Source organism: Caretta caretta, chromosome 28 (genome assembly GCF_965140235.1).
Source record: "Caretta caretta isolate rCarCar2 chromosome 28, rCarCar1.hap1, whole genome shotgun sequence".
Taxonomy (NCBI): domain Eukaryota; kingdom Metazoa; phylum Chordata; order Testudines; family Cheloniidae; genus Caretta; species Caretta caretta.
The window spans coordinates 7,899,207-7,924,255 of record NC_134233.1 but is presented as its reverse complement, the minus strand read 5'-3'; the positions used below and the strand labels follow the sequence as shown (position 1 = coordinate 7,924,255).

The 25,049-nt window shown below is 49.7% G+C and overlaps 1 protein-coding gene across 1 annotated transcript; it reads right to left on the bottom strand.

Moving 5' to 3' along the window:
- Positions 1 to 239: 239 nt before the first annotated feature.
- LOC142070343 (uncharacterized) lies at positions 240 to 9,237 on the bottom strand. The gene is made up of 3 exons (XM_075124040.1): positions 9,134 to 9,237; positions 4,759 to 4,866; positions 240 to 4,387 (listed from the first exon to the last, which is right to left on the bottom strand). Exon 3 carries the CDS (start codon positions 4,338 to 4,340, stop codon positions 3,519 to 3,521), a length of 822 nt encoding a protein of 273 aa, XP_074980141.1. The 5' UTR covers positions 4,341 to 4,387; positions 4,759 to 4,866; positions 9,134 to 9,237; the 3' UTR covers positions 240 to 3,518.
- Between the last annotated feature and the right edge of the window lie 15,812 nt (positions 9,238 to 25,049).

Sequence of the window (25,049 nt, the reverse complement as noted above, 5' to 3'; positions counted from 1 at the left end):
CTCAGCCTTGCACCTCAGAAATGTACCATCTTACACGGCTCACGGCCTTCTCTTGAAAAGTGTAAGCTCATTAATTAGTTCGCCACTTCATCAAAAATAAAGGGGACATGCACCAGCCTTTGTCATGTGAGCAACTTTCCCAAGCACTTTGGACAAACTCAGGAGTAAGTATAAAATAGTAAAATAAGTTTATTAACTACAGAAAGTTAGATTTTAACTGAGTCTAACTGTTGGTCACAGGGGTCAAAAGTGGTTACATCACAAATGAAAATAGACTCCCAGGCTAAACTCTAATTTGAATATACTAAGCAAGAATTGGATCAAACAGCTTTTCTCACTCACTGGTTGCTCCAGGCAATGTTGAGATCTTAATACACAGACTGAATTCCCTCTCAGCCTGGGACCAATCTCCGCAGTTCAAATTCTGAGTCTTCCAGACAATCTTCCAGGTGTTGAGATTGGGGAAGAGACAGGCCACGTGGGGGTGTCTTTCACTCTCATATATATTTTTTCTCCAGCTGCTAGGTAGATTCTTGCCGTGATGCTGGGGTTAGTTAGCCCCCAATATGGAGCAGCAGTTTGCCTCCTGCACCTTGTGGTAGGCGTGTCACAGCTCCTTCACTTTCACCCCGCACGGCAGTGTGTCCCTTTCATGGCCCCTTTCTATCATGCATCACGAAATCTGCGTGCGCACCTCGGGAGTTACACCGCAGAAAGCTGCTTTCCTGTGCAGAAACTTGCCCGTGTAGACAAGGCTGCAGAGGGCTTACATAAGAACGCACGACAGGTCATAGACTGGGTCAGACCAATGGTCCGTCAAGCCCAGTGTGCTACCTGAGAGCGACCAGTGCCAGATGCATTGGAGGGAAAGAACAGAACAGGCTTGTTGACCTGCAAGGTGAGGGTCTTTCACCTTTATATTTAACTTCATTGTTGTCAATACCTACTTATCCTATATCTAACTACCCCTCCTCTGAGGTCTCTGGGCAAATCAGGTGTGAACCACTCCTTTGACACACGCGTGTCCCAATCCAGCTGAACTGAGGCAGAATTTGGGCCAATGTCAGTTTGGAAAAGGCCTGCTTCACCCAGCAGGTTTCTCAAAGTATCCGCTGCTGTGAACCGCATGTCGTCTGGATGTGCGAACTCCAAAGATAGCAAACATGAAAAAAAAAATGCAAACCCGGTTCTGAGGTTTCCAGAGCCAGGCCTGAGGGTTAAAGAGCTGTGCTCAAAAGGACAAGGGTCTCAGCAGCTATAAAAAGAACTAGTTGCAAAAACAAAACAAAAATTACATGGAAAAAAAACAACCAAACAACAACCACCCAGAAAAACTCCTATCACTCGCCAATCACCATTGTAGATCTTGACATCTCCTGCCTAATGTGACATCTTTGCTTTGCGAACAAGAGCCCTGGGGAACTCCTGCGAACTCCAAAGATAGCAAACATGAAAAAAAAAACGCAAAGCCGGTTCTGAGGTTTCCAGAGCCAGGCCTGAGGGTTAAGGAGCTGTGCTCAAAAGGACAAGGGTCTCAGCAGCTATAAAAAGAACTAGTTGCAAAAACAAAACAAAAATTACATGGAAAAAAAACAACTAAACAACAACCACCCAGAAAAGCTCCCATCACTCGCCCATCACCATTGTAGATCTTGACATCTCCTGCCTAATGTGACATCTTTGCTTTGCGAACAAGAGCCCTGGGGAACTCTCTGGCTCACCTGTGTGGGTGGAAGGGGTCTCACACTACGTGGGAAGGCTGCATCACGAGAAAAACCACCTGTGCTCTACTTTCACACTTTCTAATCTTTCAGAGTAGCAGGCGGCGGAAAAGTGAGACACATGCATTAGACTCAAGAGCAAAACTAAGAGACCAAACCACAGACTCTGGACTCAGCATTCATGTATCCTGCAGTCTGAACTTGGAATCTGTTACATTCCCTCATTGGCTACCATCATTTAACCAACACGGAAGTGCTTCTTGTCCAGCAAGGCAGCCAGTTTGGGACTCATAGGCATGGCATGGCTCTGAAGGAATCAGCTGTTTCTCTCTGTGCTTCAGGAAACTTGGGATCCAAATGGTAAAAGACAGTTGTTCCCAGTTTCATCATGGCATCCTTTAGAAGTGTGAGCAATTCTAAAAACAGTTTACCTTGGCCACAGGTCACCATAGCGTCCATCTCTGGGGTGAAAATCAACCACTCAAACCTCTCATTTCTACCTGAGTTCTTGTCAAATCTTTGACCTTAGTTGTAGCAATTTTACACGGCTCTGGCGTAGAATTCTTCACCAACCACACAACATACCAGTAGCGATACTGAGGTAGAACTCCCCCAAATATGCCCTTTTGTTTCTTTAATCTGGTGGCACAGATTTAAATAAGGGACTAAATTCAGGTGCGGCTTAGAATCCCTCTAAGACACCAAATGTCAGGTATCTACTCAAAATGGGTGTCTTTCTGCAGCTCTATCACATTCCTCATGGATGTCATTTCCTACACATTTACAGCATCTCCCAGGAGTGAGCTGAACAGAAATGTCACTTCCATTTTTCCCATCTCTACCTAGGAAGGGATTGCATTTCCCAAATAAGAGGCAACATGCACCTGATTAGGAAGGGAAGATCTTCAGGAGCAACCTCCTGCAGGGCATGGGCCACAACTGCTTTGGGAGGCAAATGAATGGGTCTTTTGCTTAGTTCCAAATCCTTTACTAGAGAATGCTCTTCCCAGCCCCTTCGGGAAATATTGACCTTACCAATGGAACAACAGGGGGGTTGGGATGGCGATGGAGAATCCCTCTGATTTACCCTATGTTCTTCTGTTGTTACAGAGCGGAAAAGACATTTTTCCCCATCCCTTCCCTATTCCTGCTCTTTGTTATACTTCAATATATTTTAAGGGAGGAAAACGGGAGTAAAAATATCTGCCTTCAGGAAAACCTGAAGCAACAGCACTCTGATGAACTGTGACAACTGGGAATGAAACAATATGATCCTGGTGGGGGAACTTGATGACTAACAATGGTTTTTAAATGGGGGAACAGTATAACTGTGATGCTCAGGCTTTGTTTAGACTAGGACATGTGATGGAGTTTAGGTCAGGTCAAGGGGGGGAAAGCTAATGCCAACCACTGCACCTCGGCTGCATCTGCACGACAACTGTAATTGTCTTTTAACACCAAGATCACTAACTTGAGCAGCCAACGCCATGTACAGTCCTAGTGGATGTAAGGCACGGGTAGTTTTTGCCTCAGTGTAGCTTGTTGGGAACAAACCTCTCTCCCCCACCTGGAGCTGATGAACATTCCTGGCTGGAGGGACACACGCTCCTTTGACCCAAAAGGAAAGGAGTTGATAGAAAACATCACAGGACTGACCCCAAAGAAGGGTGAGCTGCAAAAGGCAGGAGCAGGCAACTCATCTGGGGGAGCTGAGTAACCACGGTGAAGATGGGGCACAGATCACTAAGTGGGAATTAGCAAATGTGATTTAAAAGAAAAAAATACCTTTGGCCAGCCCTAGTCAAGGCATTTGTTACAGATCACTCCCATGTGGATTTTCTGATGTCTAATAAGGGTTGAGCGCTGATTGAAGCTTCTCCCACACTCAGAGCACGTGTAGGGCCTCTCTCCTGTGTGGATTTGCTGATGTGTGATAAGGGCTGAGCTTTGATTGAAGTGTTTGCCACACTCACGACATCCATAAGGTTTCTCACCCGTATGGATTCGCCGATGTCTAATAAGGTGTGAGCTCCGCTTGAAGTGTTTCCCACACTCAGGGCAGCCATAAGGTTTCTCACCCGTGTGGATTTTCTGATGTGTAATAAGGTGTGAGCTCCGCTTGAAGTGTTTCCCACACTCAGGGCAGCCATAAGGTTTCTCACCTGTGTGGATTCGCTGATGTGTGATAAGGTCTGAGCTCTGCTTGAAGTGTTTCCCACACTCAGGGCATCCATAAGGTTTCTCACCCGTATGGATTCGCCGATGTGTAATAAGGTGTGAGCTCTGCTTGAAGTGTTTCCCACACTCAGGGCATCCATAAGGTTTCTCACCCGTGTGGATTCTCTGATGTCTGAGAAGGTCCGAGCTCCCTTTGAAGCTTTTCCCACACTCGAGGCATGTGTAGCGTGTTCCTTCCAAGTTCATTCTCTCACGTGTAATAAGGTCTGACTGGCTACTGAAGTTTTCCTCTGGCCTCTGCTGACTCTCACAGGCTTTTGTTTTTTCTGGGCGTGCACAGCTCCCAGAATCATTCCCTTTGGACCTTCCTGACAACATCCCATGGGCTTCTACTCGCTCAGCATCTTCCTGCTGGGGTTCCTCCTCGTTTTCACTCACCATCCCAACACCTGACGGGAGACCGAGAGAATCCAGACGTAAGTCTCTGCCTGCGCCAGAGAGAAAGGAAATCTCAGAGAGAAGAACGGAAAAAGGGATGAAGGAACGAAAACGTGTACAGGACAGATCAAACCTATCAGGAGCTGATTTTCCCTTAAACCTTCCCCAGAGGAGAGAAAGGAAGGGATCAGTTCTGGGTCCGTATCTCAGAAGAAATCTCAGGGGACAGCAAGATTGGGGAGGGACCTGCTGCCAGTTGTCAGTCAGGATAGGTGGGAAGCCATGAGTGACCTCTGCCTAACGATTCCACATCTGCAGGGAACAATCCTGAACTTGGAGAGCTCACAAGGTCTTTGTAGGGCATCCCAAATGTTTCCTGTATTCACCGACAGTTTTGGGGTTGGTTTAACCAATGCCTCACCTATGCAAGCAGCTCTCGGGAGCACTTTTTTCTTATGAAGGTCTGGGACCCACGGCTCCTCCCCTCGTTCCAGCTGCGAGATCACATCAGTTCTGGAAACTGGAAACCCTGCTCAAGGCAAAGAAAACAAGGGAGGTCAGTGGAATTTGTGGGATATTTGTCACAAAGAATATTCCATGCTTTTAAGCCCAGCTCACTTTTAAGTAGTAACATCCGAAGGCCGGCTTCCTTGGCTCAAAATGCCAGGAGATGATTATTATAAATCATATTCATTACCTTAGTGCCTAAGGGCCAACTAACAGTGGGTCCTCATTTTGCTAAGCACAGTACAAACCGAGAAGCATTGATGGCCCGTGCCCTGAAGAAGTTACAATCTAAATAGACAAGGCAGACACAGAATGGGGGAAGGGGTACAACCCACCAGCAGAGTGAACTCCGTGAAGGCAGAGTGACAGATCTGATCAACACAGGCCTAGATCTTGAGACTATCGGATTTAATGTTACAACCAGGGCCAGTGTTTTCCGGAAATTGTCGCTAGGACTGCTTTTTTTCCCAAATTACTCTTTGTTTCTGGAATCACCGTTAATATCCGGAATTGCTGATCAGAGGGTGGGTGGGGCATGCAGGGTCACAATCCCCCAGATTTCTCCCTGGAGACACCCGTCTCCTCCCCAGGGCACAGGCTGGCTGCGGTTGAGACTTGATGCCAATTTCTTCCCTCCTCATACAATTCTGAGATCGGCAGTGGGACGCCAGGCTCTCTCATCATGCTGCAGAGAGGACGGCACTCACAGCTGCTCGCGGCCGTGTCCACAGCACCTCTCCCCTGCTCATCTCCCCTGTACACAGCTGGTTCATGCCCCGTCTCTCCAGCGCACAGCTAGCTCTAGGCTCTCAATGCCCAGTATCTGAGCCCCACCGCCCCCACACAGCCGGCTCCTGTCCCCTCCCCCCAAGGCACTTTCAGGCTTTAAAGGATTAGATATTGCTCACGTTTGTCAATTACTCTCTTTTCATTGCCTGCAAACTCTTGCCCTAATTATGACTGTTATCTGTATATCTAAGCCAGCCCTTGAAAGCATGAATTCTTCACAGACTATGATGCCGAGATGCGCCACATGATACCAGGAAGGGCTGCGGGATGGGTTTCCTGTGCAAGCTGGTATCACTACGGGGTGATGAATGCCAGATCTCAAGGCTGGTTATGCAGAGCTCCACCTTTTGAAGCTTTACCCAACGCAGAAAGGGGTAGGGACGGATTTCCCCTCATTCAGGAGACTGAAGACAACAGACTTTTGGGGGATAAACAGCTGAGTTTGAGCTGACTGAGGGGGGTCTTTCTGGGCTACAAACTCACAGGACCTGATAACCACCAAGAGGTAACCCTTTAAGAAAGGTTTTAATACACTTTGGAACCGATCAGGGATTCCCATGAGGACTGCTGAGGGAATGAAGGTAAACACGCATTTGGATGCTCTTCTTGTTTTATGAGAACGGGAACAGGAAGGGCAGGGATCTCACTGAATACAGGATCTCAGCAGGACTAGGTGTCAGGATAGCACCATACTGCAGCCCATTGGAAAACATAATCCCAACTACACATATAAAATGATGGGCTCTAAATGAGCTGTTTCCACTCAACAGAGGGATCTTGGAGTCACTGGGCACAGTTCTCTGAAAACATCAACTCAGTGTGCCACGGCAGTCAAAAAGCAAAGAGAATGTTGGAAATCATTCTGAAATGAATAGATAAGAAGACAGAAAATATCCTATCGCCTCTATATAAACCCATGGTACACCCACATTTCGAATACTGCCTGCAGATGTGGTTGCCCCATCTCAAAAAAAGATATATTGGAAATGGAAAAGGTTCAGAAAAGGGCAACCCAAATGATTACAGGTATGAAACTCTTCTGTACGGGGAAAGATTAAAAAGACCGGGACTATTCAGCTTGGAAAAGAGACAAAGGGGGGATATGAGAGAGGTCTATAAAATCAAAACTGCCGTGGAGAAAGTAAATAAGGACGTGTCATTTACTCCTTCTCATAACACAAGGACTAGGAATCACCCAATCAAATTAATAGGCAGCAGGTTTATAAGAAACAAAAGGAAGTATTTTTTCACACAATGCACAGTCAACCTGGGGAACTCCTTGCCAGAGGACATTGTGAAGGCCAAGATTATAATAGGGTTACAAAAAAAAACAAAAAAACACCATGAGAAATCTATTGAGGACAGGTCCGTGAATGGTAATTAGCCAGGATGGGCAGGGATGGTGTCCCTAACTTCTGTTTGTCATAAGCTGTGAATGGGTGACAGGAGATGAATCACTTCATGATTCCCTGTTCTGTTCATGCCCTCTGGGACACCCGGCGCTGGTCACTGTCGGAAGACAGGACACTGGGCTAGATGGACCTTTGGTCTGTCCCAGTGTGGCCGTTCTTAAATACCAGGGAACCTAGTGAGTCCAGTGCAATGGGAGGGAGTAGGAAAATCCCTGGCTGTGGAGAACACTGGGAAATTAGAAACTATCATTCAGAAGCAACAGACTCTAAATAGAAAAGCAGAATGTGAAAAATAAGAATCGGGGTCATGTGACTTCAGGAATGAGGGACTCAAAAAACCAAGTCTGCAGAGAAGAGAGATTGTGGCTAGTGCAAATGGGGATGGGGGGAGCAACTCTCCAGGTCTCAAGGATTTTCACCAGCAACCGAGGCCATTGTCCCATGCACGGGGCAATCCAGAGCAGTGAGGAGTTGTGTCATCTGTAATCCTGGCTGAGTTTCAATGCTCTGCTGCTGGAGCTCCCTTGTCTGGATTCCCCCAGCCAGCACTCAAGGTCTGTGTGATCAGTAACCCTGGACCAGCCGCTCTGACCCCAGCAGCCTGCTTCTTACACCCCAAGCACATTCTGGTCTGGGTGGAGAAGGCTCAGGGTTTGAGAGAAGGCCAGGGGTAGGAAGCTTCTGTTCGTTATGCTGGACCTAACCCCCCGTTTTACTTGTGCAAACAGGAGATATTTCACACTGTGCGATTCTGCTCCTGTGCTCTCTTCCCACAGCGTTCAGCAGCAGGGGAGGGTCTCTGGTCGTGTGTGTGTCACTGGCATGCTGGGGTGATGCTGGAACAGGACAGAGCAAAGGTGGCATTGTGGGGGTGGCGTGAACCTCATCTCTTCAGTTCCCCTTCCAAGAACCGAGGGGACAGGAACCCTTACCCAGCGAGGTCACATTCTCATAGGTCTCCTGCATGACGTCTCTGTAGAGGGCTCTCTGAGCGGGGTCCAGCAGAGCCCACTCTTCCCTGGTGAAATACACAGCCACCTCCTCGAAGGTCACCGGCCCCTGAAGGAGCCAGAGCCCCACACTCAGGACCTGCTGCCCCACTCACAGCCCCACTATTCGTGGGGGAGAGGAGCCAATCAAACGGAAACTCTGGGTGGACCGCAGTCAACAGAGTCCCACCCCCACCCCGCTCAGAGCACCCAGGAAACACCAGGGTGAGGGGGCAAAGAGACACCCCTCCTCTCTCCCAGCAGATCCATCATACACCTACTAGCCACAGACTGAGACCGGAGATGCTGCCCCGAGCAGGGTCCAGGGAGAGATCTCTTGTAGGAAGCCCAACACCCTCCTCCTTGTGAAAAGAAAAGGAGGACTTGTGGCACCTTAGAGACTATCCAATTTATTTGAGCATAAGCTTTCGTGAGCTACAGCTCACTTCATCGGATGCAAACTGTGGAAAGTGTAGAAGAGCTTTTTATATACACACAAATCATGAAAAAAATACCTCCTCCCACCCCACTCTCCTGCTGGTAATAGCTTATCTAAAGTGATCACTCTCCTTACAATGTGTATGACAATGAAGGTGGCCCATTTCCAGCACAAATCCAGGGTTTAACAAGAACGTCGGGGGGGTGGGGGGGCAGGAAAAAACAAGGGGAAATAGGTTACCTTGCATAATGACTTAGCCACTCCTAGAGCTGGATATGAAGCAGGGGAATCTCCCCTAAGCCTGACTGGTGGCTTCCCCCTTCGTATTTCAAGGCGCCCGCTGGTTAGTTGGGTCAGGCTCCAGCACTACGAGTCTGGTCCTTTTTCCCAGCCCCATCTAGGTAGCTTATTTTCTGTTCACCAGATTGGAGCATTTCCACCTCCGAACCTCATGGGTCTCTTCCTAGAATCTAGGCCACTTATTAAACAACTCCCAGCAGGTCTGCCACCCTCTGGCCTCCTCCCTTTCTCCACCCTGTGCATTTCCTGCCCCGCTCCAACCTCCAAACCAGACGGTGCAAACCTTCCCCTCTCCCGTCTATTTGCTGTCCCTCTCCCTCCTGCAGGAACAGATCAGAACCCCCCCACAATAATCCCCACCTGAGCTGGCTCCTCTGCAGACATGTCGCTCCCTTGTCCCATGGGAGGACGGGATGAACCGGAAAGAAACATGAGCGTCGTTCTGCAACCTGGCCGGGCAAGAAGGGCTGTTGTGGAAGTTAAGGAACGGGCATTAGTTCATTTCACATCACGCTTCCCCCAGGCTCTTTCCCTGCAGAGCGAGATCCGAGATTCTGCCGTGCTGAGAAAATGCTCAATCTCTGGATTACAGCAGAGACCTGGCCCCTCCCGCCAGGCTAAGCCCACAGACACACTTTTAACCTCCTTTCTCCCTCCCGCATCCCAAAACAAAGTCTCTGAACGCAATCCTAGAAAAAAGCAGAACCAAAGGAGTCCCTTTCGAGGATTCCCTCTGACACTGACCCCACGGCAGCCACACCCCAGCAGGAGGGACATGGAGTCAGGAACTGGGTTTTCCTCTCTCTCATCCTCGTCTTGTCCACAGGAAAGTGATTCTCCCCACAGTGCACTAAGACATCTGTCTGGGCAGATGAGAGAGCTGGAAATCTCTTTCAAAACTCTTTTATCCCACGGACCCTGTCAGTCTCTCTATCTCCTTTTCCCTGTGCCCTCTCCATGCCTGTCTGCTAGGAAAGTCTCATTCCTGGGTTGTTTGCTCCCCCATGGCTGGATTTGCTCCTGCAAATGGCAGGAGAAATGGGGTGGGGGGCTGTTTGTGGAGAGTCATTTTATAGTCCTTCACTGCCTGCCTGGGATTTCCCCATTGCCTGCCTAGGACCCCCACCTGCCCTCCACCAGGATCTGCCAGCCCATTTGCCTGGGACCCCCTCCTCCTCCCAGCACGACCCCCTGACGCTTTACAGGAGGACCTCTCACTCTGCGCCAGGGACCGCCCCACCACAGCTCTGTGCACTGGGCGTGGCAATGGTCCCAGGAGCCAGCTGGGCAATCCCAGACAGAGCCCCTGGCACAGCACCAGGCAGCGTCTAATCCCCTGCCCCACCTGCCCAAGAGACACCCACCCCCACTGGTCTGCAGCCAACAGGCCCCCAGCGATACCCACCTCCAGGACCCATAGCCTTAGGGCTGGGCACTTCAGAACTAACCCCCGAAACCCCAAACCCTCCAGAACCCACCAACCTGACTAGGGTCCCCCCTGCCCAGCCACCCAGAGGCCTTCCCCTACCACAATGTCCCTTCAGCTCCCGCTGCAATCTCCCCACACAGACACCTGCCCCCCCAGCAACAATGTTCCCTCACAGTGTCTGGTTAGTGGATAGAAAGTTATCACCACCCCCTGCTGGCCAGTCACACAGGCAGAGGGAGCCCGGGGGGACGCCTCTTTAACAGGAGAAAGGAAGCCATGGAGGGCCAAAATAACTAAGAAATTTCCATACTCTGTCACTAGCAAATAATGGCCACCGTGGATCCACCCCAGAGTTGGCTACATCTTTGCACTGCGGGAAGCCCCCCCCCTCATGGAGACCCATGGAGGGCGATAGGTTCCCCCCAAGGAAGGACAAGTTGCTAGGATTTAGAGACATGGGGAACAGCCCCAAACCCAAGAGGATTTTTAATTGACATTTGATGATGACATCGTAAGAGGGAAACCTGAGATTTGAGATCAGTGTTCAGAAATGAAAGAGAAAGGGTGGAAATCTGAGGGATTTTGGATCCATTTATGCAAATTATAGAGAGGAAAGTGGAAAATGAGTGGGATTTTATAGCAGTTGTTGATAGGAGGTAAACGCTGAGTGTATTTCCCACCACTATTTGGTCAATGAATAGAGCGGAAATGGGCAACATTGGGAAACGTTTTAGATCCATATTCAGGAATCTGAGAAAAGGTGTAAATCTGAGATTTTCGTCGTAATTTATAATTACAGAGACAGGGAAAGCTCTCAGGGGCATATTCAATTAGAAGTAGACAACTCGAGTAAAAGTGGGGAAACGTTGAGGGTATTTTTTAGGAATCTTTGAGACGTACAGAGAAAACGTGTCACAAACTACGCAACTGAGAACATGGGATAAACGCCAAGACCGGGGGGGATTTTATGTGGCTATTAAAGAACGAGCTGGAAAAGGGGGACCGTTTGTGATATAAAATCCAGCCTGTCCAATACATAAACAGAAAGTGATGGTCCCCCCCCCACGGCCCCCGTTCACCTGGGCAGCAGGGAGCCCTCTGAGGGGCTGACTGAAGGGGGCGGGGGGGGAGCTGGAGGGCTCCCTGGGGGCGGGGAGGGGGCGGCAGTGGGGGATGGGCAGGTGGGGGGCAGAGAGTCACTTTCCTGCCCCCCCCCGCCAGCGCTCCCCCCCCCGGGGTCTCCCACTCACCGGGGCGGGTCCCAGCTGGACAAAGCCCCGCCCCCGGCCGGGCACGGGGGGGTTAATGACGGGCCCCACCCCGCACAGACCCCGGAGGGGAGCCGCACCTGCTCCTGCGACAGATGCGACACGAGGCAGCGCCTGGTCTGCTCCGGGCCCCGCCCCCAGACGCTGCCCCGCCCCCGGTCTGCTCCAGGCTCCGCCCCCAGACGCTGCCCCGCCCCCGGTCTGCTCCAGGCCCCGCCCCCAGACGCTGCCTCGTCTCGGGTCTCTCGGAGGAGCAGCTGCGGTTCCTCCGGGGTCTGTGCTGGGGGGGCCCGTCATTAACCCCCCCGTGCCCGGCCGGGGGGGGGCTTTCTCCAGCTGGGACCAGCCCCTGGCTCTGCCCGCCCCCGACCCGGTGAGTGGGAGACCCCGCGGGGGGGGGAGCGCTGGTGGGGGGGCAGGAAAGTGACTCTCTGCCCCCGGCACGGCTGGGATTGGGGGGGACAGAGACTGGGGCCCGGCGGGCGGGGTCCCTTGGAGGGTGTTGGGGGGAGAAGCCGGAGTTGCTGGGGGTGGGGGTTGAACTGTCTCTGTGCAGCCAGGAAATTCCCGTGGGGGAAGTGGGGGGCGGCGGGGGAGTTAATTGGATCCCCTTCCCCCCCCACGGGCCCAAATGCCCCCCAGTTTTCCCCTTTTCCCTCTCGGTAGCTCCCACGTGGTTGTAAACTCCCCCCCACCCTCCCATTGATCCGCTCTCTCCTCTCCCCTGATCCCCCCCCCCGTCTCTCCCTCCTCACATGTCCATTGAAACTCCCCTCCCGTGGGGGGGCGGGATTTCCCTCCCCCCGCCCCGTTTTATCCGCAGCGATTTGTCCCGGTGTCGGTGGGAAGTTGGAGCCCGGAGCCTTCCCCCAACCTGGCTGCCCCGGCGTGGGGGTGGGAGGAGACGCCGGGTCTCTGCCGGGGCGGGGAAGGGAGGGGACGTGTCCCCCATGGGGCTGCCCCCGATTCCGGCTTCCCAGTCCCACTTGCTGCCCCCCAACTGCAGCACCGTTGCCCCCAGCCCCCACCTACCCATCTCCCACTACCGCCCTCTCCCCTCCCCCAGGGAGCCCTCCAGCTCCCCCCTCCGCCCCCTTCAGTCAGCCCCTCAGAGGGCTCCCTGCTGCCCAGGTGATCGGGGGCAGTGGGGGGGGGGGGGGACCATCACTCTCTGTTTATGTATTGGACAGGCTGGATTTTATATCACAAACGGTCCCCCTTTTCCAGCTCGTTCTTTAATAGCCACATAAAATCCCCCCCAGTCTTGGCGTTTATCCCATGTTCTCAGTTGCGTAGTTTGTGACACGTTTTCTCTGTACGTCTCAAAGATTGATAAAAAAGTTTCGGGGGACTTGTGGCACCTTAGAGACGAACCAATTTATTTGAGCATGAGCTTTCGTGAGCTACAGCCCACTTCATCGGATGCATACCGTGGAAACTGCAGCAGATATTATATACACAGAGACCATGAAACAATACCCCCTCCACCCCACTCTCCTGCTGGTAATAGCGTATCCAAAGTGATCATCAAGTTGGGCCACTTCCAGCACAAATCCAGGTTTTCTCACCCCCCCCCCCCCCCACACACACACAAACTCACTCTCCTGCTGGCAATAGCTCATCCAAAGCGACCACTCTCCCTACAATGTGCATGATAATCAAGGTGGGCCATTTCCAGCATAAATCCAAGTTTAACCAGAACGTAGCCCTGAGTCCTTCTCCATCCTGGTTGGGAAATTAACCCCCTGCAACAATGATCATCTTTCCCTCTCCTGTGAGAATCATTTGTTCCCTCCTTTCTCTCTGTTAAAAATGTTTGCTGATAAAAGAGACTAGCCATATATTCAATACCCATCAAAGCCAGGGGCCTCCCCCTGTTTGGGGGATGGGTGGTTCCCAGTTGGTAACAGGAGAGTTGGCTGGACCCTTTTCTTTTCTCCAGCTGGCACGGGATGAGGAGGTCCCTGTGAGTGCAGCGTGGTCCAGAAGTATCCCAAACCCCATGACAAAGGGTCTCCGTGAGGGGGGGCTTCCCGCAGTGCAAAGATGTAGCCAACTCTGGGGTGGATCCACGGTGGCCATTATTTGCTAGTGACAGAGTATGGAAATTTCTTAGATATTTTGGCCCTCCATGGCTTCCTTTCTCCTGTTAAAGAGGCGTCCCCCCGGGCTCCCTCTGCCTGTGTGACTGGCCAGCAGGGGGTGGTGATAACTTTCTGTCCACTTGTCAGACACTGTGAGGGAACACTGTTGCTGGGGGGGTGCATGTCTGTGTGGGGAGATTGCAGCGGGAGCTGAAGGGGCACTATGGTAGGGGGAGGCCTCTGGGTGGCAGGGCAGGGGGGACCCTAGTCAGGTTGGTGGGTTCTGGAGGGTTTGGGGTTTCGAGGGGTAGTTCTGATGTGCCCAGCCCTAAGGCTATGGGTCCTGGAGGTGGGTATCGCTGGGGGCCTGTTGGCTGCAGACCAGTGGGGGTGGGTGTCTCTTGGGCAGGTGGGGCAGGGGATTAGACGCTGCCTGGTGCTGTGCCAGGGGCTCTGTCTGGGATTGCCCAGCTGGCTCCTGGGACCATTGCCATGCCCAGTGCACAGAGCTGTGGTGGGGCGGTCCCTGGCGCAGAGTGAGGTGTCCTCATGTAAAGCGTCAGGGGGTCGTGCTGGGAGGAGGAGGAGGTCCCAGGCAAATGGGCTGGCAGATCCTGGTGGAGGGCAGGTGGGGGTCCTAGGCAGGCAATGGGGAAATCCCAGGCAGGCAGTGAGGGACTATAAAATGACTCTACACAAACAGCCCCTACCCCATTTCTCCTGCCATTTGCAGGAGCAAATCCAGCCATGGGGGAGCAAACAACCCAGGAATGAGAGTTTCCTAGCAGACAGGCATGGAGAGGGCACAGGGAAAAGGAGATAGAGAGACTGACAGGGTCTGTGGGATAAAAGACTTTTGAAAGAGATTTCCAGCTCTCTCATCTGCCCAGACAGATGTATTACTGCCCTGTGGGGAGAATCACTTTCCTGTGGACAAGATGAGGCTGAGAGAGAGGACAACCCAGTTCCTGACTCCATGTCCCTCCTGCTGGGGTGTGGCTGCCGTGGGGTCAGTGTCAGAGGGAATCCTCAAAAGGGACTCCTTTGGTTCTGCTTTTTTCTAGGATTGCATTCAGAGACTTTGTTTTGGGATGCGGGAGGGAGAAAGGAGGTTAAAAGTGTGTCTGTGGGCTTAGCCTGGCGGGAGGGGCCAGGTCTCTGCTGTAATCCAGAGATTGAGCATTTTCTCAGCACGGCAGAATCTCGGATCTCGCTCTGCAGGGAAAGAGCCTGGGGGAAGCATGATGTGAAATGAACTAATGCCCGTTCCCAAACCTCCACAGTGGCCCTTCTCGCCCGGCCAGGCTGCAGAACGACGCTCACGTTTCGTTCCGGTTCATCCCGTCCTCCCATGGGACAGGGGAGCGACATGGCTGCAGAGGAGCCAGCTCAGGTAGAGATTATTGGGTGGGTTCTGATCTGTTCCTGCAGGAGGGAGAGGGACAGCAAATACACGGGAGAGGGGAAGGTTTGCACCGTCTGGTTTGGAGGTTGGAGCGGGGCAGGAAATGCACAGGGTGGAGAAAGGGAGGAGGCCAGGGGGTGGCAGACCTGCTGGGAGTTGTTTAATAATTGGCCTAGATTCTTGGAACAGACCCATGAGGTTCGGAGGTGGAAATGCTCCAATCTGGTGAACAGAAAATAACCTTCGTAGATGGGGCTGGGAAAAAGGACCAGACTCCTAGTGCTGGAGCCTGACCCAACTAACCGGTGGGTGCCTTTAAATATGAAGGGGGAAGCCACCAGTCAGGCTTAGGGGAGATTCTCCTGCCTCATATCCAGCTCCTCACAAGGAGGAGGGTGTTGGGCTTCCTACAAGAGATCTCTCCCTAGACCCTGCTCGGGGCAGCATCTCCTGTATCAGTCTGTGGCTAGTAGGTGTGTGATGGATCTGCTGGGAGAGAGGAGGGGTGTCTCTTCGCCCCCTCACCCTGGTGTTTCCTGGGTGCTCTGAGCGGGGTGGGGGTGGGACTCTGTTGACTGCGGTCCACCCAGAGTTTCCGTTTGATTGGCTCCTCTCCCCCACGAATAGTGGGGCTGTGAGTGGGGCAGCAGGTCCTGAGTGTGGGGCTCTTGCTCTTTCAGGGGCCGGTGACCTTCGAGGAGGTGGCTGTGTATTTCACCAGGGAAGAGGGGGCTCTGCTGGACCTCGCTCAGAGAGCCCTCTCCAGAGACGTCATGCAGGAGACCTATGAGAATGTGACCTCGCTGGGTAAGGGTTCCTTTCCTCTCAGTTCTTGGAAGGGGAACGGAAGAGATGAGGTTCACGCCACCCCCACAATGCCACCTCTGCTCTGTCCTGTTCCAGCATCACCCCAGCATGCCCGTGACACACACACGACCAGAGACCCTCCCCTGCTGCTGAACGCTGTGGGAAGAGAGCACAGGAGCAGAATCGCACAGTGTCAAATATCTCCTGTTTGCAAAAGTAAAACGGGGGGTTAGGTCCAGCATAATGAACTGAAGCTTCCTACCCCTGGCCTTCTCTCAAACCCTGAGCCTTCTCCACCCAGACCAGAATGTGCTTGGGGTGTAAGAAGCAGGCTGCTGGGGTCAGAGCGGCTGGTCCAGGGTTACTGATCACACAGACCTTGAATGGTGGCTGGGGGAATCCAGACAAGGGAGCTCCAGCAGCAGAACATTGAAACTCAGCCAGGATTACAGATGACACAACTCCTCACTGCTCCGGATTGCCCCGTGCATGGGACAATGGCTTCGGTTGCTGGTGAAAATCCTTGAGACCTGGAGAGTTGCTCCCCCCATCCCCATGTGCACTAGCCACAATCTCTCTTCTCTGCAGACTTGGTTTTTTGAGTCCCTCATTCCTGAAGTCACATGACCCCGATTCTTATTTTTCACATTCTGCTTTTCTAGACTATTTAGAGTCTGTTGCTTCTGAATGATAGTTTCTAATTTCCCAGTGTTCTCCACACCCAGGGATTTTCCTACTCCCTCCCATTGCACTGGACTCACTAGGTTCCCTGGTATTTAAGAACGGCCACACTGGGACAAACCAAAGGTCCATCTAGCCCAGTGTCCTGTCTTCCGACAGTGACCAGCGCCGGGTGTTCCAGAGGGAATGAGCAGAACAGGGAATCATGAAGTGATTCATCTCCTGTCACCCATTCACAGCTTATGACAAACAGAAGTTAGGGACACCATCCCTGCCCATCCTGGGTCATAACCAGTCATGGACCTGTCCTCAATAGATTTCTCATGGTGTGTGTTTGTTTTTTTTTTTGTAACCCTATTATAATCTTGGCCTTCACAACGTCCTCTGGCAAGGAGTTCCCCAGGTTGACTGTGCGTTGTGTGAAGAAATACTTCCTTTTGTTTCTTATAAGCCTGCTGCCTATTAATTTGATTAGCTGATTCCTAGTCCTTGTGTTCTGAGAAGGAGTAAATAACACTTCCTTCTTTACTTTCTCCACAGCAGACATGCTTTTATAGACCTCTCTCATATGCCCTCTTGTCTCTTTTCTAAGCTGAAAAGTCCCAGTCTTACATATCTCTCCTCATACAGAAGCTGTTTCATACTGCTAGTCCGGGTTTTTTTGTCCTTTTCTGAACCTTTTCCAATTGCAATGTATCTTTCTTGAGATGGGCCGACCACATCTGCACACAATATTCAAGATGTGGGCGTACCATGGATTTATATAGAGGCAAGTTATGTACTGTCTTATTATCTATCCCTTTCTTAATGATTCCCAACACCCTGTTCGCTTTTTGACTGCCTCTGCACTCTGAGTGGATGTTTTCAGAGAACTATCGACAATGACTCCAAGATCCCTCTCTTGAGTGGAAACAGCTAATGTAGACCCCATCATTTTATATGTATAGTTGGGATTATGCTTTCCAATGGGCTGCACTAGGTGCTATCCTGACATCTAGGACTGCTGAGATCCTGCATTCAGTGATATCCCTGCCCTTCCTGTTCCCTTTCTCCACTGAACCCCACCAGCCCATTCTTAGTGTTCCCAGCTTCCCCAGGACTCTCTCATTGTGTCTGGACCTCTCTCTCTCTCTCTCTCTGCAAGAAGCAGTTCCAGGGAGACTTGTCCTCTGTCTGGAGTCTTCAACTTCTGGGACATGGATTTACTTTCTCTGTGTTTTAGGAGATGCTTTGAAATTGAGTGTCTGTGACATTAACCACAGTGCAATCTTGACTGCTTGAACAGCTGTTTCCCCTCAGTTGCCCAAGCTGGGGTGGTTTTACACTGCTTTACTGTGAGAACAGCCACTCCTGGGCAGTTAACACCCAGTCTCCAGCATGTAACTCGCTGCCAGCTACACAGTATTGAGCGCTGTTAGTCAGCGACTCATGAATTACAGTGCACAACAGGAGAACCCCAGAAATTCTCTGGTCCCGGACTTTTGTGCATCTTTCACTGTCCAGCACACTACTGAACGACGCAAGGTCATATGAAGTCTGTCATTTCATCAGTGGAAAATGACACGTGCCAGCCTTGTTATCCCAAATGGATTTTCCAACACACTTTAATCCCAACACACTGGTTAGATGAAACAATAAAATGAGATGGCTAACTACCGGCAAAAAAACCATATTAATTGACTACAGGTAATGAGGTATAAAAGCCAGAATTGTTTACAAAAGAAATGCAAGATAAAACCCAAACTAACATCTAAGTTAACAAGCTAAAATGGACACAAAGCAAATGTTTCTCTCACCATATCCTGAGGCAGGCTGGCTGTCCTTTCAGCCAGAAGTCCCCCTAATTCGCCCCTGCTGCCAAGTTCAGTTTCTTCGGGAGCTGTCATGAGCAGAGGAAAAGGGGGAGAGAGAGAGTCTCAAGCATTTTCCTCCCCTCTTTTTATAATTCAGTCCTTTGTAGGACAAACAACTTCAGTTCTCAGCTGAGTCATGGTGACCGGCTGTCTGTTGTAGATATGAGCTTCAAGTGGTGCCTGTGAAGGAATGTAAATGTCTTCTTCACACCTTCCCCCTCCTGGAGAATGGCAATTTGACCAGCTGCTTGCCTTGCTGTCTCTGAGGAACTGGTCTGAGGGTGTTCCCCAGAATTGTAACTTTTTCACCAATATGATACAGTAAAATCTCATAATTTTACATAGTGTTGCTACACATATTTTAACAGGAGGATAATATTCTATAGATTATGCATTTTCAAATGATACCTCAAACAATCATACTATGTAAATAATTGATCATAGTTTTCTAGAAGAGTGAACGTAGGGGTTGTGACAGGGTCAGGCCAGATGGCTAAGTAGGTCCCTTTTCCTTGGGTAAAGTAACAGAACAATCAGGAACCTTCTGGAGACCAGTAAGACAGGCTGATTAGAACACCTGCAACCAATCAAGAAGCTACTTGAATCAATTGAGGCAGGCTAATCAGGGCACCTGGGTTTTAAAAAGGAGCTCACCTCAGTTAGTGAGGTGTGTGTGAGGAGCTGGGAGCAAGGGGCGCGAGGAGCTGAGAGTGAGACCATGGACTGTTGGAGGACTGAGGAGTACAAGCATTGTCAGACACCGGGAGGAAGGTCCTATGGTGAGGATAAAGAAGGGGTTGGGAGGAGGCCATGGGGAAGTAGCCCAGGGAGTTGTCGCTGTCGCACAGCTGTTCCAGGAGGCACTCTAGACAGGTGCATTCCACAGGGCCCTGGGCTGGAGCCCGGAGTAGAGGGCGGGCCCGGGTTCCCCCCAAATCCTCCCAACTCCTGGTCAGACACAGGAGTCGTCAACCTGGACTGTGGGTTCAGAAAAACGGCCAAGCTGAGGGCTGCCGTGAAGCTCCAAGGCGAGCAAATCCGCCCATAAGCGCAAGACCCACCAAGGTAGAGCTGGAACTTTGTCACAGGGTACAGACTGTGCCTGTCTGTGTGTGTTCCCAGCAGATATGTGGGTATTTCAATCCCTCATAAGCAGAGTGCTCAGCATCTTCAGGGACCCAGGGAGCTGGTCCTGGGAATTCACTGGTTTACTAGGTGTGACGCTGTAGGGAATTGTGAGAGACTTTAATCATAATAATTAATAATAAAATACCAATATGATGAAATTGCAATGAATCATGCTAGATATGCCATGTAAGGTGTCCGTGAAAATGCTATGATTTTCCAAGTATGATCATTTTGTTTCTATGTTTTGTACCACCTTTGTGTTGTGAGTTATAGACATGTAGGGTATATCTGTATTTCCAGACTTGTGCAGTGTTTCTGGGTGACACCCCCGGACAGACTGGCATCAGCACTGCCGAGCCTCTTCACTGGCCTGTCAAGGGTCATCAGCTGTACAATGAGCCCATGAAAAGAACCAAGGGGATACGCCTATTGAGTCAGCAAGACATGCAGGGGTATGCCTGTGTACTGAGACCTCCAGGGCTTTTCCATGCCATGTGCTGTGAAGCTTGTGTTTGGGACACAGGAAGTACAAGCCACAAGGCAAAGGGAATAGAAAGGGCAGCTGCATCATCTTCATTTTCTCTTCAATCCCTCTTCCTACCTCTGGAGCAACTTCTCTGCAAACTGAAGCCTTGAACAAAGGACTGAATGACCCATCCAAGCCGTGGATGTGTTCCAGACGGACTTTCAAGCCAGGAACTCACCAATACTGTGAAGAACCCGATCTATAGATTTCTGAATGTATCTGACCTTTCCTTCTTTCCTTTAGTTTAGAGGCTAAAGGATTGGCTGGCAGCCTGGTATTTTGGGTAAGATCCAAACCTTTTTTTTAAGGTCAGGCTTGACAAAGCCCTGGCTGGGAAGATTTAATTGGGGATTGGTCCTGCTTTGAGCAGGGGGTTGGACTAGATGACCTCCTGAGGTCCCTTCCAACCCTGAGATTCTTTGATTCAAACCTGTGCTGACCTGGTAATATGGCTGACCCTTTGGGGTCAGAACATTGTGTTTCTGTGACCAGAATTTTTAAATAAGCTCTCACTGTACCGAACACAGGTGCTGATTGGGAGTCAGAGAACTGGAATGCAATAAAGGGGGCTGTGTGATCTTTTTCAGCTTCTCAATAACCAGTGTGGGGGATCAGAAGCATAGTTTGTGAGTGGTCGGTGATTTTAACTTCAGTGTTAGCCATCAGTTCTGGGAGCATCTTCTCTCCCTTTTTTAGCCTGCCCTGACCTTAGCGTTTTCAGTCAGGACTCCCCAAGGCACACCAGGTCACACTAAGCACTGAAGTTAAATTAATAGAATGTTTTGTTTTTTTTATGACAGAGTCTTATGCAATCACCTGAACTCCTTTGTTTTCTTTCATCTGAGCAGGGTTTCCCATTTCCAAACCTGATGTGTTTTCCCAGCTGGAACAAGGGGAAGAGCCATGGGTCTCAGAGCTCCAGGGTTCAGAGGAAAGACAGACCCTGAGAGCTCCCTGCAAAGGTGAGGAAACATGAAACCAACTCATAATCTGTAAGTGCCTGAAGGAAACATATGGGATGCCCTACAAAGCCCTTGGGAGGTCACTCAGTTCATTATTGTCTCTCGCAGGGGTCATAACCTCAGGGTAACTATAGCTCATGGCTTCCTGTAGATCCTAGCAGACATCAGGCAGTAGCTTCCTCCCTTCCCCCCATGAATTTGGATGGGATGTGAAGGCTGAATTGATCCCCTCCTCTCTCCCATTTAGGGGAAGTGTTTGGAGGAGTTCAGTTCCTGTTTTTATTTGACCTCTCTCCAGCACTTTTTTTCGTTGGCCTTCCCCTTTCCATCCCTGTTTGAGGTTTCTGTCTCTACCGCAGCAGGTGATGCGATGGCATGTGAGAAAGAGGAGCAGAATTCTCAGCAGGAAGATGCTGGGCAAGTGGATAAACACAGAGTATTATCACGGAGATCGGAAAGGAACGTGTCCAGGAGTCATGAGCAGGCAAAAACCTGTGAGATTCAGCACAGACCAGAGAGAGAGCAGGGAAATCGGCCAAGGGATAAAGTGGGTAAATTAATTTCCTGTCGGGGAACTCGGAAGGACCTCAAGAAAAGCACAACACAGCAGGAAATCCTCAGGGGAAAGACAAAAAATGCATGCACTGAGTGTGGGAAAAAGGTATATGACCAGTCAGCCCTTATAAAGCATCAGAGAATCCGCGCAGGAGATAGGCCCTATGAATGCCGTGAGTGTGAGAACCTTCAATCGCAGCTCAAACCTTGTTACTCATCAGAGAACCACACAGGGGAGAGGCCCTATGAATGCTGTGAGTGTGGGAAAACCTTCTCTTGGCACTCAGCCCATGTTAGCCATCCAAGAATCTGCACAGGAGATCAACACCATAAAAACCTCTAGGGCTATCCATACTTTTTTTTCTTTAATACTTTTCCTGATTCCCACATAGTAACTTTTAAAGTTGTTTGAACTGTTTGCAGCACCGTTATCCCTCAGCGTGTCCAAATGAGTGGCCCATTTTTGCCTTTTGTAGTTCACCCTGTTTTGAGGTGGACCCATTTGTCCTTCCTATCTACTCCATTGTCTCATGAATAATTTGAGTGTGCCCTTCCTATCAGGAACCAGGGAGCATCACATCTGTACCATTCCTCCTATTGCAAAATTATTGTTCGGAATCACCAATGATTCAGATTATATCATTGCCAGTTGTTCTCACGTTGCTCTGGGTTGTGCTGAAGAGCAGTTATATTGGGAACTTTCCCAATTATATTTAAAGGAAGAGGAGCAGGGGCAGGAAAAGAAGTGTCATTTCAGCCTCTGTGACACTGGAAGGAGATGGGGTGACTCAGAGATTCCCTCCTTCCCCATCGCTCCAGACCTGTTAACTCTGCATGGCTCAGACAGGAGGGATCTTCATCACATTCTATCCCTCCACTTCTCAAAGTGTCACGTGATGAAGCGTTGTCAAGGTTCCTCCCCCACTCTGAACTCTAGGGTCCAGATGTGGGGACCTGCATGAAAACCTCCTAAGCTTATCTTTACCAGCTTAGGTCAAAACTTGCCCAAGGTACAAAATATTACACCCGTTGTCCTTGGACTGGCCGCTACCACCACCAAACTAATACTGGTTACTGGGGAAGAGCTGTTTGGACGCGTCCTTCCCCCCAAAATACTTCCCAAAACCTTGCACCCCACTTCCTGGACAAGGTTTGGTAAAAAGCCTCACCAATTTGCCTAGGTGACTACAGACCCAGACCCTTGGATCTTAAGAACAATGAACAATCCTCCCAACACTTGCACCCCCCTTTCCTGGGAAATGTTGGATAAAAAGCTTCACCAATTTGCATAGGTGACCACAGACCCAAACCCTTGGATCTGAGAACAATGAAAAAGCATTCAGTTTTTTACAAGAAGACTTTTAATAAAAAATAGAAGTAAATAGAAATAAAGAAATCCCCCCTGTAAAAGCAGGATGGTAGATATCTTACAGGGTTATTAGATTCAAAAACATAGAGAACCCCTCTAGGCAAAACCTTAAGTTACAAAAAAGATACATAGACAGAAATAGTTATTCTATTCAGCACAATTCTTTTCTCAGCCATTTAAAGAAATCATAATCTAACACATACCTAGCTAGATTACTTACTAAAAGTTCTAAGACTCCATTCCTGTTCTGTCCCTGGCAAAAGCAGCATACAGACAGACACAGACCCTTTGTTTCTCTCCCTCCTCCCAGCTTTTGAAAGTATCTTGTCTCCTCATTGGTCATTTTGGTCAGGTGCCAGCGAGGTTACCTTTAGCTTCTTAACCCTTTACAGGTGAGAGGAGCTTTCCCCTGGCCAGAAGGGATTTCAAAGGGGTTTACCCTTCCCTTTATATTTATGACAAGCGTTCTCAGCTGTCTGTGCTTGGAGACGATGCTTTGACTTCTTTAATCCTATATCAGAGTCGCTATGCCTGGAGATGAAAGTGTCAAAAACCTGGAAGGGGAATTCAGATGGATCCCAAGCACCGTGTGATCATTTGGAGTTTAAATCCCAGGTTCCATCAATTGGTAAAGCCACTTCTGGCAAGGGGGCTGTTTTGTCCCCCATTATGGGGGATGCTAGGTTACTAAAAAAATTTTAAATAACCTAACTAATTCTATGGCATGGGGAATGGTCCCCTTCATGATGCAGATGTTGAGGAAATAGAAGTGGGTTTTTTATTGAATTTATCCTTTGTAGGTGCTAAAAAAAAGTGTATGAAATGAAATCAGTGTTGGAAATCTAATAGCTGCAGAAAAATAGCTAGTTTTGAATAGAAACTCCAGCTCTGATAACTAACAGGCCTGTATCCAGTCCCTTGCCTGGAATTGTGCCACCAAATTAAATAAAAGCTGGGCATGTTTCATGAAGCCATTCCTCACTAACACTGCTGAGATTTTGAGTGCTTTTGTAAAGGATTCTACTTCAGAGAAGTGTACATTTACCCTAACCAAGGCCAAGGATTTGGAAAGAACTGGGGTTGAATGAGTACACGCTCCGTTCTTGGTTTCCATCCCAGTAAAAGAAGCTATGGTGACCAAAGACCCAAGGAAAACTGTTTGTTTGTACAACTCGCTGATTACAGATCCAAAGCATGCCAGGGTTAGATTGAGAACAATCATCCTTCACCATTTGGATCCAAAGAGAGAGAGTGCTTCATAGGACATTCCCTCCTCGTGGATTCCAAACTGGGTGCCTGATTGGGTAATGTCAAAGTCAGATTCAGGACTCACATAATTTGTCAGACCATTCTGTTTATTAGCAAAGCACTTTGCCAATGCACCCAGATATGGGAGCCCCCTGCAAAGGCTCAAGCTAACTTGTTTATACAGATAAGCCAATTTAACATAAGAGACAAAAGGAAGCAGAAACTGACAAATATACATACATATCTTACTTGCATACTAATATTTACCAATCTCCCAGCTCAGTAGGAGCTCTAAGTTAATTAGTTTGAGGACCCATTGTCTCACACTCCTTAATGTTTCTCTTCTTGACAACTATATTTCAACAAACCCTTCAAGTAGCATTTCTTTAATGAATTCTAATTTCAATATAATTCATTCTATTTTCACAGAAACCAGGACTTTCAGGCTGTGGAAATGATGGTAACCAATGAGGCAAGGAACATGTCTGGTTCCAATTTCAGACTTCCAGATACTCGCATGTTGAGTCCTGATTCTCTGGTTTTGTGTCTGATGCTCCGGCTTCACAATAAAGCTGATGTTGGCACAGCTGCCCCCATGTAGCTGCACTGGTGTAGCATGCTATTACAGATGCTCTAAGCCAATGGGAGAGATCTCTCCCGTCGGACTTCATTAGTCCAGCCCCCTCAAGCTATATGTCCTGCTGACGTAGCGCTATCTACACAGGGCGTTAGGGCTGTGTAACTACATTGCTCAACTCTGGATTTTTCACACCCCTGAGCAATATAGTTATACCGATAAATGCCTTTAGTGTAGGACAGTTTTCTCTTGTGTTTTATGCATTTACATCCCTTCTCCTCAACCTCCTCCTACTTTGAAAGATTAAAAAGTGTGAAAAGAGAGATTTTTTTTTCCTCGTGATGCAAACATTTCCACATAGGAGACCCCTTCCACCAACACACA

Excerpts from the sequence above, each read along its gene's own strand:
- LOC142070343 (XM_075124040.1), bottom strand. The coding sequence starts at position 4,340 with ATGGTGAGTGAAAACGAGGAGGAACCCCAGCAGGAAGATGCTGAGCGA.